The sequence below is a fragment of the Hyperolius riggenbachi genome, chromosome 9 (assembly GCF_040937935.1).
Source record: "Hyperolius riggenbachi isolate aHypRig1 chromosome 9, aHypRig1.pri, whole genome shotgun sequence".
Taxonomy (NCBI): Eukaryota; Metazoa; Chordata; class Amphibia; order Anura; family Hyperoliidae; genus Hyperolius; species Hyperolius riggenbachi.
The window spans coordinates 98,754,050-98,773,661 of NC_090654.1; the positions used below are offsets into that span (position 1 = coordinate 98,754,050).

The window sequence follows — 19,612 nt, forward strand, 5'->3', positions numbered from 1 at the left end:
ACGTCATCACAGGGGGCGCTGTTGCCATGCGACGGACGCCGGGAGAGGAAGGACATTGAAGCTGTGGGGGATCGGCTGAAGAAGGTGAGTTATAACTATTATGTCCGCTCCCCCCACTGCTGTGCCCCCCTCCTGCCTCACAATACAGCGCCCCGGGCGATTGCACGTATCGCACGCCCATAGAAATGGGGCTGCTTCCACGACATGCCCAACCGCAGAAGTTTTAGACAGATAAGGACTGATGTAATTATTTTACTGCACACATTAGTAGAGAGCAGACAAAAGCTTTCATCTGCATGGGGGGCGGGGGGGGGGGGGGGCGGAGGATAGGACACTATGCTTCAACTTTAGAGAAATCACACATGCTACCTTCACACTATTGAAAACCAAGACAAAAAGGTGGTGTTTGGTTCCCTTTTAAGGGAAACTGAAGTGAGAGAGGTGTGGAGGCTGCCAAATGTATTTACATTTAAGCAATACCAGTTGCCCGCCTGCCCTGCTGATCCTCTGCATCTAATACTTTTAGCCATAGACCCTAAACAAGCATGCATAAGCTTAGGTGTTTCTAACATTAGATTAGCTGCATGCTTGTTTGTGGTGTAATTCAGATGTAATTCAGACACTATTGTAGCCAAATAGATCAGCAGGACAGCCAGGCAACTGGTATTGTTTAAAGAGAACCCGAGGTGGGTTTGAAGAATATTATCTGCATACAGAGGCTGGATCTGCCTATACAGCCCAGCCTCTGTTGCTATCCCAAACCCCCCTAAGGTCCCCCTGCACTCTGCAATCCCTCATAAATCACAGCCACGCTGCTGACAAACAGCTTGTCAGAGCTGGCTGTGTTTATCTCTATAGTGTCAGTCTGCTGCTCTCCCCGCCTCCTGCAGAACTCCAGTCCCCGCCTGCATCCCTTCCCTCCCTGCTGATTGGAGGGAAGGGACGGGGGCAGGGACCGGAGCTATGCAGGAGGCGGGGGAGCAGCTGAGACTGACACTACAGATGTAAACACAGCCTCACAGCATGGCTGTGATTTATGAGGGATTGCAGAGTGCAGGGGGACCTTAGTGGGGTTTGGGATAGCAACAGAGGCTGGGCTGTATAGGCAGACCCAGCCTCTGTATACAGATAACATTCTTTAAACACACCTCGGGTTCTCTTTAAAAGGAGATAAATATGGCACCCACCATATCACTCTCACTTCAGTTCCCCTTTAAGGATCTGACACATTGCATCCTTAAGCAACATTGAGTGGCTGCTGTACACACACTAGATAATTGCATCTTTTTTTTATCTAGTTTGTGGACATTCCTATAGTTAAGGAGAGGAGTAAAGCAACAGAGAACTACACAGACAAATAAACCAGAAAGTACAGGAACACACAGACATTACCACAGAACACACTTTCCACATGCACATATTCATAGAAACACATATATGTTTATCCACACATGCACACCCATCTCTGCATACTCCCACATCCATACATGACCATACAAACATATACTCTTCATGCATATGCATATATACAGTATGCTAAACGCACATACAAACAAGCACAGACACATACATGGATTGTCATTTAGCACAGATCGGAATCAATCCCTCGGATGTCAATTCAGGGACCAATGCTTTAAAGATGGTAGCTAGCCCCTAGGCTAGTGATGCACCTGTTACTATGGTGTTGGGAGGAGGGACGACATACAGCAGAGCAGATTCTGGCGGGAGGGTTGAGCAGGCAGAGCAGTGCACTCAGGGGTCGCTCAGAGGTGGGTAAAGATCCACCATGCCAGATTTCATGTTGATGTCCGGGTGCTTCTTACTAGTGTTGGGCGAACAGTGTTCGCCACTGTTCGGGTTCTGCAGAACATCACCCTGTTCGGGTGATGTTCGAGTTCGGCCGAACACCTGACGGTGCTCGGCCAAACCGTTCGGCCACATGGCCGAACTAAGAGCGCATGGCCGAACGTTCCCCGAACGTTCGGCTAGCGCTGTGATTGGCCGAACGGGTCACGTGGTTCGGGCCCGAACGCGCTCTGATTGGCCGAACGGTCACGTGGTTCGGGTAAATAAATACCCGAACCACGTCATATCTCCGCCATTTGTCTGTGGGTTTAGCTTTGGGTAGGCAGGCAGGCAGGGTAGTTCGCTCTCCAGCCACGCTAGCCAGGGTCCCCCCCAGTCATTGTGTGTCGCTGCTGGGAACAGTAGTACACCGCTCGCTCAGCCACACTATATATAGCATTGTTTACTGCCACTGTGTACCTCGCTCAGCCACGCTATATATATAGCATTGTGTTTTCTGACACTCTGTGTACACGGCTTAGCCTGACTAATATAGCATTGTGTGTACTGCCACTGTGCACCTCGCTCAGCCACGCTATATATAGCATTGTGTTTTCTGACACTCTGTGTACACGGCTTAGCCTGACTAATATAGCATTGTGTGTACTGCCACTGTGCACCTCGCTCAGCCACGCTATATATAGCATTGTGTTTTCTGACACTCTGTGTACACGGCTTAGCCTGACTAATATAGCATTGTGTGTACTGCCACTGTGCACCTCGCTCAGCCACGCTATATATAGCATTGTGTTTTCTGACACTCTGTGTACACGGCTTAGCCTGACTAATATAGCATTGTGTGTACTGCCACTGTGCACCTCGCTCAGCCACGCTATATATAGCATTGTGTTTTCTGACACTCTGTGTACACGGCTTAGCCTGGCTATATAGCATTGTGTGTACTGCCACTGTGCACCTCGCTCAGCCACGCTATATATAGCATTGTGTTTTCTGACACTCTGTGTACACGGCTTAGCCTGACTAATATAGCATTGTGTGTACTGCCACTGTGCACCTCGCTCAGCCACGCTATATATAGCATTGTGTTTTCTGACACTCTGTGTACACGGCTTAGCCTGACTAATATAGCATTGTGTGTACTGCCACTGTGCACCTCGCTCAGCCACGCTATATATAGCATTGTGTTTTCTGACACTCTGTGTACACGGCTTAGCCTGACTAATATAGCATTGTGTGTACTGCCACTGTGCACCTCGCTCAGCCACGCTATATATAGCATTGTGTTTTCTGACACTCTGTGTACACGGCTTAGCCTGGCTATATAGCATTGTGTGTACTGCCACTGTGCACCTCGCTCAGCCACGCTATATATAGCATTGTGTTTACTGCCACTCTGTGTACACGGCTCAGCCAGACTATATAGCATTGTGTGTACTGCCACTCTGTGTACACCGCTCAGCCAGACTATATAGCATTGTGTGTACTGCCACTCTGTGTACACGGCTCAGCCAGACTATATAGCATTGTGTGTACTGCCACTCTGTGTACACCGCTCAGCCAGACTATATAGCATTGCGTACTCTGCCAGTCAGTGTGTATATTGCTGGGATCAGTAATACTCCACTCACCGCCAACCACTATATGAGCTCACCATGAGTTCCTCAGAGACCTCCGCTGTGAGCAGCACTCCCAACAACAGCAACAGCCAACGCCCCACGCAAGCTATAACATCCACTACAGCAGCCAGTGGTCAGCAGCAGCCCTCTCCGGAGGAGAATGTTGTGTCCATCGGTCCGTCGCCAGAACGATTAATGAGGGCTGCCATTGAGGAGATGATGGGGCCTGATGTGGAGGAGGAGGTCGGGCTCAGGCCAGCATCCCAAGTTAATGTTGAGGACGATGAGGGGTCTGTGTCTGGGGATGTTGGGGTGGCAGAGGTGGTGGGTGGGTCAGACTCAGGAGAAGAGTTGTATGATGAGGATGATGATCGGGACCATCTGTATGTGCCTCAGAGTCCGACCCCGGAAAACATGTTGTATCGTGTGTTTAGGTACTAAAATCTGCGTTCCCACTTCCCAGTACTGCCTGCAGTGCCCGGGTCCACGGATCCATATAATTTTTTGGGCAGCACTATCAAACTGTGGTACTATGAGTGAGTTGCCATGGTCCTTCTGTGCTGCCTGTCACACTCACCGTCTGTCTGCAGATGGATTGTTCAACACAGCTACGCCATCTGACATGTAGTCCTGGACCTTGACCATCTTCTCTAGGCGATTGGTGTTGGAGGACGTGGAACTGCCCGATTGCTGTTCTGTGGGCTGCTGCATGGGTGTCAGAAAATGTTCCCACTCCAAGGACACTGCCAATACCATTCCCTTTTGGGCACTAGCAGCAGCTTGTGTTCTTTGCTGCCCTCCTGGTCCTCCTGAGGTTGCTGAAGTCAGTCTGTCGGCGTACAACTGGCTAGAGAAGGAGGAGGATGTCAATCTCCTCTCTAAAGTCTCCATCCTCAAGGGCCTGCTGGAATTGTTCCATTTTTGACCTGTCTGACACTTTCTTCAATCATTTTTTTAACATTGTGTTTGTATAAACTGGGTATAAACCCAGTAATTGGTGTTGTCCAGATTCCAGAATAATGAATAATAATGAATAGTGAATAATGCGCGGGCCGCTTTCAATGCAGTCTAGCATGAATTGAGCCATGTGTGCCAGAGAGTCCTGCCAGACTCCTCTATCTTCATGTTCTTGTAAGCGTTGTGATTGTTGTGATGCACCATATTCGTCACCAGCATCACTTTCTTCCTCTTCTGCTGTCCTTTCCCGCTAAATTGTGGAAGTCCAACGTGCACCGCTCTGTCCCTCGGCAGTGGGGGCATCCAATTCCTGCTCCAACTCCAGCTGTTCCTCATCCTGTTCTTTGTCATAGCTGGGACCAGCGTTTCCTGAGGCAGGTTGCCTGATGTTGGTATCATCACGCTGATCGTTTTCATCTTCAGAATCCCCCACTTGCATCATGCCAGCGGTTTCCATCTTCAACATTGATTTCTTCAGTAAACACAGCAGTGGTATTGTAATGCTGACTGTAGAGTTGTCACTGCTCAGTCACGCAACGTGGATTGCTCAAAATTTTGGAGGACTTGGCAGAGATCCAACATGGTGGCCCAATCAGATCCACAGAAGCTTGGTAGCTACTAGCTGCTGGAATGCGCCTCGGCACTGCGCAAAAGCGTGCTAGCATGTGCAGCGTAGAATTCCAGCGCGTAGGCAGGGACATCACCCAGCGAGCGATGGTGCGCTGGATTGAAGCGCTCCTGCATCTCTTGGTGAGTCCTTCAGAAGCGGTACTGGACTTTTAACAATGTTTTTTTTTTTTCCTTCAACAGAAGATCTGCCACGTTGGAGTGAGGAGGACGCCGCCGACCCCGACACCAAGCTGAACCCCGGCGAACTCCAAGCAGAGGATCTTCAGGAACCCTCAAGGCTTTGAGCAAGCTGAGGAGGATCAGCAGTCCCGACGAGACCTCTCCTCATATGCGACTGAGTGCAGTGGAGCTCCCCAGAACAACCTCTCAGTTGTCACTTTGTCACTGGTCACTTTGTCACTTTGTCACTTTGTCATTTTGTTACTTTGTCAGTTGTCACTTTGTCACTGGTCACTTTGTCACTTGTCACTTTGTCATTTTGTCACTTGTCACTTTGTCACTTGTCACTTTGTCACTTGTCACTTTGTCATTTTGTCACTTGTCACTTTGTCATTTTGTCACTTGTCACTTCTCACTTTGTCACTTGTCACTTTGTCATTTTGTCACTTGTCACTTTGTCATTTTGTCACTTTGTCATTTTGTCACTTTGTCACTTTGTCACTAGTCACTTTGTCACTTGGTCACTTGTCCAGATGATCTCGGTACACCTCCTGAGATTCAAATTCCTGCACACATTGCTCTGGGATTTGGGTGTGATGAATGATGCATCTAACTGGCCACCGGAGGCAATTAAGGCCTTCAAAACATTGAAAGCAGCTTTCTGTTCCGCCCCCATTTTGCATCATGTTGAGTTGTTGACGTCATGTTCATCCTCGGCCTCGCCTTGCATTTCAGTGCGAGGTGCATTTTCCACAGAAAAAGGTTGTGAATCCGGGCACAACATTTGTGGCTGTTCCATTGACCTTTCACAGGTAGAAGATTGTGGGGGTGGGAATAGCTCCTCCGAATAGCCCATTGTGTCCTGAAAACTACTCATTGCATTGCTTTGCGCACACATTTTTTTGTCCTCATGCAAGGCCTGAGTTGCACCTGAAAGCGTGGCCTTCTCCTCCTGCGCCTCCTCCTGTTCCATCACGTCTGCTGCTGCTGGGTTAGCGTTGACGCCCGGTCCCTGTTTATTGAACCTCTTATCTTTATTACATTTATGACTGCATGGCGGTAAAAAGCATGCTATCCGCACGCTTCTTGTCCTCATGCAAGGCCTGGGTTGTTGTGTCTCAAAAAGCATGGCCTTCTCCTCCTGCGCCTGCTCCTGTTCCATCACGTGTGCTGCTGCTGCTGGGTTACCGTTACCGGTCCCTTTTCCTGGAACCTCTTCTCTGTATTACATTTATGACTGCATGGCGACAAAAAGCATGTTACCTGTGCAAAGAAACATGACATTTTCCACATTTAAAAGACAGTTTTTCCTTTGAAACTTTACAATCAATTTTCTCAAAAACTATAAGCTCTTTTTCAAATATTTTTTTTCCTCTTGTACCCACTCCCAAGGTGCACATACCCTGCTAATTTGGGGTATGTAGCATGTAAGGAAGCTTTACAAAGCACGAAAGTTCGGGTCCCCATTGACTTCCATTATGTTCGAAGTTCGGGTCGAACACCCGAACATCGCGGCCATGTTCGGCCTGTTCGGCCCGAACCCGAACATCTAGATGTTCGCCCAACACTACTTCTTACCTGAGGCATTCGTTATCTGCAACCCCGGCCAAGTTTAATCTAGCGTGTGTACATTGCTGTTCGTAAGCTCTCAAGGGAACGGTTCTCTCCCTTTTTTGTCTTGTAAGATGCTGAATGTTTTATTAATCACTACATTTGTTACTATTAAGAGTGCTGTCTGTGTCACTTTGAGAAAGAGTCCCCTCTCTTCCTGTGATTCACTAGAAGGTCCTTTTACTTACCACCGTGAACCCTGTTGATCCAGGGATTTTATCTGATTGCCATCTGGAGTCAGGAAGGATTTTCTTTCCCTTTTAGGGCTAATTGGACCATGCCTTGTAAGGGTTTTTTGCCTTCCTCTGGATCAACAGGGATATGTAAGGGAGTGGTGTTCTACTTTGTTCTGTGGTTGAACTTGATGGACATATGTCTTTTTTCAACCAAAATAACTATGTAACTATATGTGTTGCTGTACTCTCCCCTGCCACAGCTCATCACAGTGGCCATTGCAGTCAATGGAACAAGACCCACTGCCTGCAGTGTGACAAGATGTGATGGAAGTGCTCCGTGTAGCACACAAGCTGCAGTGCAATACCGTGTGACTCCCGCGGTAAATCCCGGAAGAGCACCGGAAGTCTCATGTCAATTTTTTTTTCTTCAGTAACACCATGGGCTTGATTCAGTAAACCGTGATAACTCGTAGCACGGCCGCTCTAGCGTTTTCGCATGCAACCGCGATTTTTTTTGCACAAAAACACTAGTGCAGCCGTGCTTTGAGTTATCACGGTTTAGTGAATCAAGCCCCATGACTGTAATGCGCTGTGTGCCTTTAGTCTGAGGTGCAATTGTTCCAAATTGCACCAAGTGTAAAAAGACCCTGAGCATTTTTGGAAGTGTTTTTGAATCACCGACAATCGCTGGTGAACACTTTGCCAATGTAAGGCAATGTAGGTAAACCCACTAGAGCGATTGCGATTACAACAAATAGCAATTGCTCAGCCTGCAACATACAAAGCATAGGATCGCTGAAAAATCCCTTTGAAATCACTGTATAAAAGCAATTTTACTACCAGAATCACCAAAAAAAAAAAAAACACAAATAGCAATCGCAACAAAAACCGCCAGTAATTGGTGCTCAAATCGCTTGGCAATTACTAACTAACCCTATCATCATATTGGCTTAAATGGTGTGTGTGAGCCAGGGAGCTCTACCAATGCACTATTCCTATGCTGTATATCTAAACTATTAAGCCTTTTTTTATATCAATATTATTTGTGTTGTACCTCTAGATGTTTGCACTGACCATGCACATTATACTTATTATTATACAACCCTACTATCAAAGCATAGTCTAACGTCTGACCAGTTGTTTCACAAGCCTCAAGGAAACAGCAAGATTTAATTCTATCCCAGTCAACCTTTCTTTGCTTCACACAACCAATTAGGTTACGGGTAAATAAAAAAGTCCCCTTAATGTGATTGGGTATTTGATGTGAGCAGGGAATCACTGGTCTGGTGAACTCTAGTGATTAGCTTCCACAACCCTACATTCTATTGACAATCATTTGGATGATGAGCTTTGTTGTCTTTCAGCGCTAGGGTCTTTGGTTTAAGCCCAGAAGGAGTTTGTATGTTCTTTTTGTGTTCTTACGGGCTCCTACTGTCTTCCCTGTTCATCCATCTAAAATCATACACATAGATTTGTGGGTTTCCCCAGGTATATAAACTGTAAGGCAGGAAAAAATGTGCTGTAAGGATCTAAAATAAAATGATATACTATAAGTTATATATTAAATGAATGCAGTTAATGGTCTATTTATAAATATTGTCCCTTAATATGATGATGTATTAAGCAATGGATGCACGTGTGTAAATGTCTACACTCACCTATTTTTCAATGGATGGATGCGTTTGCGATTTATTAATAAAATATTATAAAAATAATCATTTGGTTATGTGTCCAGAGTCCTTTTTGTGCACATTTATGTAGAAGGACCAAGACCTCTGGATAGTCCCAAAAATGAGCCAAGCTGCAAAACTATACCCCCAATATAATTTTGAAGGGGTTTAATTAAGGTATATAATAAATATATACTACCCTTATACTACATTAAAAGCTACACAATATACTACCTAAATACTATGTAATCATGCTACAGTATATACTAACTATATACCTATACATTATATATACATTAACTATGTACCTATATACTATATATAGTATATACTATACTATATACTTCATAAATACTAGATTTTATCACGTTGCACTATATTCTAACTATATACCTATATACAATATATATGCGCCTTACTATATACTACCTAAATACTATGCATAATCATGCTATGCTATATACTAACTATATATTATATATACACTCAGTATGTACCTCGAATCCTATCTTGAGCTATAACAGTGTTATTGCTGCACAAGATAGAAAAAAAGTCTCTCTGAATGATGTACATAAATCTCTCTATTGTTTTGCATTAGCTCCCTTCCACCTAAAAGCTAAAGGCTTCAGATTTTGTTGGGTGGGCTGTCGTCTTAATTGTCAGAAGGCAGGAGGAGGGTCCAGCGCTTAAAGAGTTACTCCTGGCCGGTGTTTGATTGCACATCTGTCAGATTTTAGGCTAGTGACGTGTGGTAGCAGGAAACTGGAGTGTTTGGGACTAAAATCGATGAGACTTAGCTGTGGGCTGGAAGCAGAAGCGAGCAGGGGCACTGATCTCTGAGAGGGAGACAATATCACAATAGGACCTGGGCTAGAAGAGAAAGCTCTCTCTCCCTCTCTCTCTCTCTCTCTTTGCCTGTCTGCACAGCTAGGAGCTTCAAACTCTCAAGGAGAGAACCAAGACAGTCAGCATCTGTGGGAATTGTCTTTAACAAACTGAACAGCTCATTTGCCCATGAAAAGAAGAAACTGATGAAGATTTGTAGCTTCCAACCAGCTGATATGTGTCTGATCTAAACAGCATTTCAATAGGTAAGCATCTGTATTGACCATAAGTGCTGTATATTCTGTGCATCCTTCGTGGTGTACTGTGGTGTGGGCATTTAGGGGTTGGTTGCTGTTGCATGTCACAGGGTTGATCATGGTGCTGCTTCCGTTACATGTATTATGGATGGGATCGTAATTTCTGTATTAGTAAATGTTCAACCTGATCAGAATGTAGATCTGTTTGCAAGAAAAAAATAAATAAATAATAAGACAGGGTAGCCGACTTAGGTCTAAAGCTGTGATTCTCTCCAGTCAATTTAGAGTAAAGATTAATGGCACGCAACTAGATAAAGAGGAGGATGTTGTAGCCTGAAGACATGAACGTCCAGTTGGGTTTGGAAACCGGAGAAGACATCTCTAGCTCAGGCCAGGAGCTGATGCACAATCAAGGTAGGACTTTGCATCCACCTGTACCGAGATCCTCACTGGTGTCCAGTATGACCTCTGTGTTAGATGGAAGTGATTATCACCGCTCAGAACATCAACATCACCTGGCTACATCGTTGCACCCAGGGTTGGGATTTGGAGGTGACTCTCCTCCAGGATCAGCCAACAGTTACACGACCTTGACCCCATTACAGCCCCTTCACGAAAAGTTCCACCATCACCAGCATCATCAATGTGTACCAGTTGGAAATGTCATTGGAAGTTTTACCCTTATGAGGGAGGACAGGGGACTGGGGCCTCCTAGCAACTTTTACAGTCACTATCCAAAAGATATAAGCATGGGCCAAAGTCTTTCGTCTTTGCCAAGCCCCAACTTAACCACCATGCACGGTTATGGTCATCCTTCGGGACACTTATCAAATGAGAAAATGGTGTCTGGCAATGGTTTTGATGCTCATCACAGCATGTTTAGCAGGATAGACCAGCACTTTTCTAGAGAGTTATCCCCACCACCTTCCTCTGGAGTGGGGTCACCAAATAACATGCACCAACACCACTATGTTCACCACAGGGCTGATATTAACTGTAGACAGAATCCTCCCATGCCAACGCAAAGCACTACCCTTTCCGGCCAACTGGAAGAGATTAATACCAAAGATGTTGCCCAAAGAATTATTGCAGAACTAAAAAGATACAGCATCCCACAAGCTATTTTTGCAGAGAGAGTCCTGTGTAGGTCACAAGGTACTCTCTCAGACCTCCTGAGGAATCCAAAGCCATGGAGCAAGCTCAAGTCTGGGAGAGAGACCTTCAAGAGGATGTGGCGATGGCTTCAGGAACCAGAATTCCAAAGAATGGCAGCTTTAAGGTTAGAAGGTAAGATACTTTATTAAAAGCATGCTGCTCACAAGAACCTTGGGCAATGCAAGGAAATATATCACATAATGAGTGCATAAACACCTGCAAAAATTATGACTGTCTATAATATTTGTAGCATTTTATAGGATATGTTTTAATACCAGTGTATGTAGGCCCAGAGATCGACACTTATTTTTTATTTGTGGACCACAAAACAAGTGGAAACGGACAGTTTAAATGTTGTATCCTAAAAAGTATCAATAGTAAAAAATACTAATATTAACATTTTCATTTTCACCCCAGGTGGACCCTTGCATGTGAAATCACGTTAGTGTGACACAGCAGATGGTCTGCAAGTGCCACATAAGGTCTGAGCACTTTTACCATGCAAATTAAATGCACTTTCAGTGTGTCTAATTGTGTAATGCTATGCCTTTAGACAGTGGCATCCAGGGTCAGTGACTTAAGTGACATTCCCTGCATTGTTCCTGGTTTGTCATATAACATACATTGCATTACAGCCTCCTGCTACTGAGATGGATTTCACGATTTCAACAGATTGCTGCCTATCTATCTATCTATCTATCTATCTATCTATCTATCTATCTATCTATCTATCTATCTATCTATCTATGTATCTATCTATCTATCATCCACACATATAGAATATGTATGTATGTATGTATATATATATATATATATATATATATATATATATATATATATTTCTTTCGTTATGAAATGTCATGACAAAACAGAGATAGACGTGTTTATTACAACCATCTACATATACCTTCATTACTTCATTATGCAAGCGCGACTCTCTTCATTGTACTAAGAGAACTACCAGATCAATTTTCTATTTTTCGTATTTGTTTTTCTCACTGCCGGGTTTATTTGCACACATGAGACTGTTTCAAGACAGCTTTTCAGTACCATTTCATGCATTTGGAGATGTTGGTTTATTTTTAATACCATTTCATGCATTTGCAATTGACTTGTCATATATGCGTTGTAAACATTAAAGGGTAGCAAATACAATGAGTCACCTCAGTGCTTCCTTTTTTTATATATTTGTCTTAAAATACATATTCATTTTTCTGCTGAAGAAAAAAAATCCAATATGTTAATTGAAGCGCAGGCACAAGATCTGCCTGGTGTATTGATGTATTGTCTAAGGTGAGTTTTATATTGTAAAAAGCTATTGGCCTAGCCAGTTAGCCATCTTGTTTTCTACAATGCTTACAATATCCTATCTTTTTTCAAATGATGGAATACATTATTAAGTTTCTTCTCCAGTTTGCAGCCCAAAAAATTTCCTTATACAGGGTAACCAGTTGGTTCAATTTTCCATTTGGTAAAAAAAAACAATCTTATTAATTATTTATATACAAGTTCCATTGCACTGGCCATGCTAAATTCTTTTTACCCTCCAGTTTAGCCTGCAGAGTTTTCTAATAACCCTAACGATCATGGCTAGCTATTTAGATACATTGCTGAAAATTGATTATGATGAAGGTAATTGTCTTTGTGTTATAACTAAACAGCCGCGCATACAAAATGGCGGCAAGGAGGTTACGTTTGCCATCTAATCCGCTTTTTTTTTCTCTATTCCTTCTAGATTAAAAATAATAATGTATCCTATTACATTATTATTTTATTACATACTATAGTACATCTTTTTTTTTCTTTGACAAACAGCTATAGAGACTTACATAATAATAAACATAACTTTTTATTTTGGGGCAGGAAGAAGGCTTAGGCCTTCGAATTTAACAGGAGCTGAGATTTCAGTTGATTATGAACATACATGCAAATCAATAAGTAGTTCTCACCCATTTATTCAGAAGTCTTCCTTTCTTGACCAAATTTGTGTTGTACAATATCTATAAATGCTAGATATCACAGTGCCATTGCAATAAATGTGTTTTCAAACAGATTTTCTATATAACTTATATTTTTCAAGCCTCCTTTAAATATAGGTTGATTCTAATGTTTGCCTGTTGCTGGTACAAGCCATGTTTGTGACTATACTCAATTATTTGCAGACACTTTTTACAGTATTAATCCTAGCCAGGAGTTGCTTGAGAAAAAGAAAGCCCTCAGATTCAAATTTTAGTGCAATGTTTTGAAATGATGGTTGTAGATTTGTTTTTTTTACATCAAGTGCCTAATGCGAATTGAGTAAAGTTTGTTTTAAATCACTACTAGCAATGCACTTTTTGTATACCTTTGGCTATGGTACCAGAGAATAGCAAAGACCTACATTGCCAATTTTATTGGAATAACTCATAGATGTATTTTCAGGTGCAAAAAAATTAATAGAAATAATGGAATGCATTTGTTACATAGGTATACTATTGACGGATAGCGCTAAGTAAAACTGGGGCTATCTATTTAACACTAAAAGGAGTGGTTTATCAATCATGTCCATACCAGTGAAGCTATGTTGTTTAACCTTCAAATCATATTACTTTTTTTCCTAAATGCACAGGTTTGCTGTTGTAACTATCCTCTTTAGTAACTTATCTCATTAGCTAAAGAAAGAACTGGTTATAATAATGTAAAACTTCCAAATCATCTCAAAGCAAATCTCATGAGTTTTTTTTTATTCTTCCTTAAATGGTTAACACAGGATTTCTAATATGATGATCTTCTTTAGTACTTTTTTCCATAAGCTAAGGAAAATATTGTCTTTATAAACTTTTTAGTGAGTTCAATAAAAGTTGATGAAAAAAAAAGAACATCAAAATACAAAAGTTAAAAAGTAACCATGGACATGTACGCACTAATATTGGTATAAACATCTAACCCAAAATGAGGCACTAACCTTTATGTAAATGAAGTAATTACTTTTTAAATAAATAAATGACATTGTTCATAAGTATAATGCATTGCTAATAGCCCCTTGTATTTATTAAAAGGGGGAACAACAGTTATTGCCATACTGAGATTTTCATTGTGTAGAGCAAAAATGTCACATAAAAGAATATAAAATTTTCAGAGAGGATAAACAATAGGTTACAAATAGGATACACCGCTTATTGATGCTCCATCAGTACAGTTGGTATTACATGGAAAATTAGAGTTATAAAATGAATATAATTTAGCCAGATAAAAAGGGGTAAAAAAGGAATCTGGGTGGGCCAGGTGGTTGCTTTCTGCTGTCCAACTCTGCAATGCTTGCACATGAACAAAAGCCCAAAGTGCATTTTAACCTTTTTTATTGTCAGTGCATTAAAGTGTGAATTGCTGCAGCCCCTTGCAGGAGACGTGTCTGAGACACACTGGTCAATGACAGCTCAGAAAATAAACATAGCAATAATAGATATAAAATACTGGTGTTACAAAAAGGGAATCAAGCCCCTGAAAAAAAGATTTAAACTTAATGTGTCAGCTGTTATGTGTCAGGATTTACATGCACATTCACAAAGTATGCTCACTTCGCTGCCTGATAAATATTTATGACGAGGCAAGCAGAGAAGCCAGAAACAAATATGCAGCTGTACTTTACTTGTTGTAACAATATTTAAGTCAAAAGGGTAAAAAGTGACAAAGTGTAATTTATGAACAGACAATGCATGGTTATTATAAAGATAAGTAAAATTAGTTGCTAGAGACAGGTTTCTTTAAGTATTTAGTCAAAATGAAAAAACAAAACAAAAAGTTCATAAAATAAAATTTAAACAATTTGCAAAACAACATTTCTGAAGATAATTTAGCCACTTACCCAAAAATAAATAAATACAAATATATCTCAGTTCTGAAGCCACAAGACTTTTTTTTAAATAGCAAATTACATGGAGTTTTATCTTAAGTGCGGTTAGGTCATTGTAATCTAGAGCGAATGATTGATTGATGGTTTTTTAATCATACCCCAGTGAGGCATTTTAAACCATGCTTGTTTGTACACATTACAGGTTGAAGCAAAGGGTTTTAATTATGCTAAGCTCTCTACATAGGTATAGATAGTATTAATAGACATTAACTTGTCTTTGTCAATCCAGCATTTAGGAATATGGTAATATCCGGCGACAAGGTAGGGAGTTTACAGAGATAAACCATAACAAACAATTTTGGATTGAATGTAATCTTTGGGATAGCTAAATGAAGAATAGATCAATTAACAATTCAAGAATTATGCCAAAATAGTCAATAAATAAACTTGTTTGCATTATCCCCTCTTTTTTCTTAATAAATAATCCTAACTGGCCGTATAAAGCATACAATGCTCTGGAAAAGCTTTAATTCAAAACTTCTTTAATTTAATTTATCAGCATTTTCAGGGTGTATTAATAATTTAAGTAGAGGCCTCATCTCATTTTGAAAACAGCAATACATTTTCACTTTGGCACGGCAGCACGAGGGTTACAGAGAAAATCATTGATTTCTACAGCAGACTCAGTCAGCGCCACTCACACACACACACACAATCCACTCATAAACTACCCAGAAGCCTTTGCGCTTTGTTCCCAGGGGGAGCTTTCTGTGAGCTTCCTATTGATTTTTGATTTCGCAGAAATTAGCCCCCTTTTCCCCCCAAATCTTTTGATCTTCATTTTTTTGGTTTTTGAACCGATATATTCTCCTGTTTATTAGGCCATTTATTATACAGGATGAAATAGAAAGAAAAGTGACGGTCAGACAAGAAAAGGTTTGACAAAGTATGTAGTAGACACGGAAGACTTAGAAATTATATATTTAGAATAATGGTATGTAAAAGTAGTTGAAGGCTTTAAATTATTTAGACAGAAGATGGCATCACTAAACAATGCAGTTCAGCATATTTACCCATGTCAAGTTAGGCCAGGCTGTAATAATGACAATGATGCAAAAAAATTCCTTCCGCTCTGAACTAATTCTCTCTGTTTATTATACCGGTTTAATATTTAATACAGGGATAGGCCTATTTGAACTGGTGTGAAAGTGAAGCTGCTGCTGCCCACAGTGGCCATTCACATTAAAACTTTAATTCTCTGTGGAAATGAAGCCAGTAATCGGCTTGGATGATGAGAACAAGAGCTTTACTTTTGTTTTGTTTAGTTTTTTTTTTTTTTTTTTTCATTAATCAGCAAGATAATTACAGCTGATTACAAAAATCTACAGAAAACACTGACCAAATATCTAGTGCCATTGTTGCTGTTTTACTCTATTAGAGTATCTTAGAAAATGAAATAAATAATCAGATAGGCTGTTTTGAACAGCAAAGAGCTATCTATGCTATAGTTTTTTTTTTTTTATAATTTGAAGAAAATAGAATACAAGGCTAATTTAGCTGGAGGTATAAGGCCAAGGGTGAGGAGAGTATTCTGCAATCCAGACTAAACTATAAACTATACGTGTACATTTATAATGAATTGACTATGAGAAATGATCTTTATTTTTTTTATCCATGTCATGGCACCTTTTCTATCACTGTAGGCTCAATATTGTTTTTTGTTTTTGTTTTTTTGTTTTTTCTGGTTTCCGCAGGATACCAAAGCAAAGGCTAAGTCTGCATTGTTACTTTAAAGAGGAACTGTAGTGAAAATAACATAATGAGTATAAATGCTTATTTTTTTACAATATTCATTTGTAAATTATTCAGTCAGTGTTAACATCCTTAGTTCTGCAAGGTGTTTACTGAGTGTTCTCAAGGCAGTAGAAAATATGCCTGGTCTACCAGAATGCTTTGGGCTGGATGTTAGGGGGGGGGGGGGGGGTACCACATTGCTAATCAGCCTAGGTTGAACATCACCAGGAGGCCAAGAATACATACCAGTATTGTGTGTATATATATATATATATATATATATATATATATATATATATATATATATATATATATATATATATATATATATATATATATATATATATATATATATAGTGTTTCTGATGCTTAAATTAGGAAAATTACTGTTAAAGTGGGTCTCCCGAATAGTTTACTGCACTTTATTATATGTCACTACAGGGCCTCTTTAATGCCTGGCAAAATCTCATTGACCATAACTGTCAGGCATGCATGGTGCAGGCCGCAGTAGTCACAAAAGAGGAGTCATGCTTGCTGGGATTTTTTAATTTAATTTATCTTAAATTAATCATAAAAATATTGTTGTAAAAGCTGCAGTTTCTGCAAGATAAAAGCAGACACATACCTGCATCGATATATCAGTTCAGAAATCCCCATCTCCTCTTCAGTAACCTCCAGTTGCGCGTGACCGTCCTCTTCCCCAGGTTGCCCGAGTTATTCTGAAACCACGCTATTATACTAGAGAATGCAATGATAGGCTTTATTAGTAGGAAGGTTTCAACTGACAAAGAAACCAATTTCCTCGTTGCATACATCAATATATAGATGTAGGAAGGGTTTTTGATGCTGAAACCAGAAAAATTACAATAAAAGTGAGTATCCTGAATAATTTACTGCACTGTAATTTATATGTCACTACAGTGACTCTTTAAGCTCTTACAGGTAGTTAGGGTGATCTGAGAGCACCCTGAAATCTAAAAAAAAAACACAGACACCGGGAACCTCAATAGTGTTGTATGTCAAACAATTGAAGCAAATGGTGGAGAAGACTGGGTACTCACAAACAGAGGTTGCAACCGGACAACCAGCCACTGTAGGCAGGTGGAGATGCACAAACCCGACTCCATTCGGATGTCCAGACGGGCTGGAAGTGGTCTCTCTCTTGTTAGAAAATAGCTGTAGATGGTTGTGGGGGTAGAAGGTCCTAACCAAAAAGACTACCCCTCCCGAAGGAGGGTGTGTGACACAAAGAGGGATAAGAGGCGCTCAGATGATGATAAAACTGTATTAAAAACAGTTCAAATAGAAGGGGTGACATGGCTTACCTCAATGACGCCAAAGTAAGATAATGACAAGGAACTTTAACATGAACATATTTAACATGAACATATGACGACTTTGTCGTCATTGAGGTAAGCTACCTCACCCCTTCTAATTTAACTATTTTTAACGCAGTTTTACCATCATCTCTTATCCCCCTTTGTTTCTATAAGCTCTTATGCACATTGCTTTTTATAGCCATTTTACATAATTTCATCCATGCAATCCCAGAATTAGAGAAAATTGCACAAAAACGTTGTCATAGGAACCATAAAAAAATATTATAATGTATTTGGATATTATGTTTTTTTCATATACATTTTAATAAATGAGGCCCATTGGGACTGATTTGTGAAACGTGGAACACAGAGGAACCTAACTTGTCACGTACGCAGCACAGACCCTGCCCAAGTTGCCATTAATCAGTCCCATTGATTATGTATCGCTGCTGGACACACATGGATCTATATGTGGCTTCTGTTCTGCTGCTGTGTGTGCAAGTCACAATATTGTAGAAAGCCACATGGATGTATTGATTTTTGTGGCAAGTATAGATTTGCGTGTGAATAGCCATGTGTAACTCAGCATACATATTAAATCTACTGCATATACAATGCATCGATATACGGCAATTTATTAGATAGAGCTGCATAAAGCGCAATGATGTGCCTATAGGAACCCTTCGACCAATCGCTTTCAGCAGTTTTGGTTAGGTAATTGTTTTCCTATTGGTTGCCCAAGATTTTTACAAATTTAAATTTTTATGAAAGAACCACTTTCGTAAAAAATACATATAAATGTACATTTCTTCATGGAATATGTTGGCTCTTTATCAATCAATAATAAAAATAATTTCTTCCAGAGTAAAATGCACTATAAATTACTTTCTTCCCTATTTTGCTGTCACTTAGAGCATCTAATAACATTTAGACCTGTCATGTTTTGGACTAGTCCATCTCCACATGGGGGAATTTTCAGTTACTTCCTTGGTTACAAAAGCACTTACTGCACTGCAATTGCTTAGTCCAACTGCCAAAATAGTGTGCAAATGCATAGGAAAGATGGCTGATATCTTTGTATAGATCCTTTTTAGGGGTGCTTTTGTAAAAAAAAATAAGAACCTCCCCTGAGGAAATGGACTAATCCAAAATCTGTCAGCTTTTTACTACCTACTGTAAGTGACAGCAACATAGGAAAAAAGTATAGTGCATTTAGGCTGCTTTCACAGTGCGACGTTAAAGTCGCACGTTATAAAAAGTAATAACACAGACTACACACAGCAACACAAAGTATGTGTGACATTCACAGTGCTCACGTTGCGTTGTGTGCAACGTGTAGCAATATTTAGAAAGTGCTGCAAGCTGTGCGTTCTCTGCGTTATTAGCTAAGTTGGACTGTTTGCACATGCTCAGTAATGTTTTTTTTTTTTTAAATGTGATGCATGCGCCGTTTTCGTTCTATCAGTATGCAATGAAAACGGTGCACCAAGAGACACAACACAGTTTAAAATAACGTCCAACTTCAAAACCACATCACATCAAACGCAACGTCCCACTGGGAAAGAGGCCTTAACTGTGGGAGAAATATCCATTTTATACGTATGTATTTTACATTTTACAATTGTTTAGAATAGTGGTCCTTTAACCATTTAAGCCTTCTGGAAGTAGAAGCTACGTCCAGAAGGCCATGTGTACTCCGCTCCTGCATGGTGCCCGATGATTGATTCCTCTCCCCCGCAGAAAAAGCGACCGCTTCTCTCGGAAGCCTCGCTTTTTCTGCCTCTTGCGTCCCCCTACATCCCTTT

General features: G+C 40.9%; 1 protein-coding gene across 1 annotated transcript in view; it reads left to right on the forward strand.

Moving 5' to 3' along the window:
• Positions 1–10,048: 10,048 nt before the first annotated feature.
• The window catches only part of LOC137531679 (hepatocyte nuclear factor 6-like), a 36,462-nt gene continuing 26,898 nt past the window's right edge, over positions 10,049–19,612 (forward strand). The window contains exon 1 of the mRNA XM_068251632.1: positions 10,049–10,994. Coding sequence (XP_068107733.1) covers positions 10,049–10,994 — 946 coding nt within the window. The remainder of the gene's footprint in view (positions 10,995–19,612) is intronic.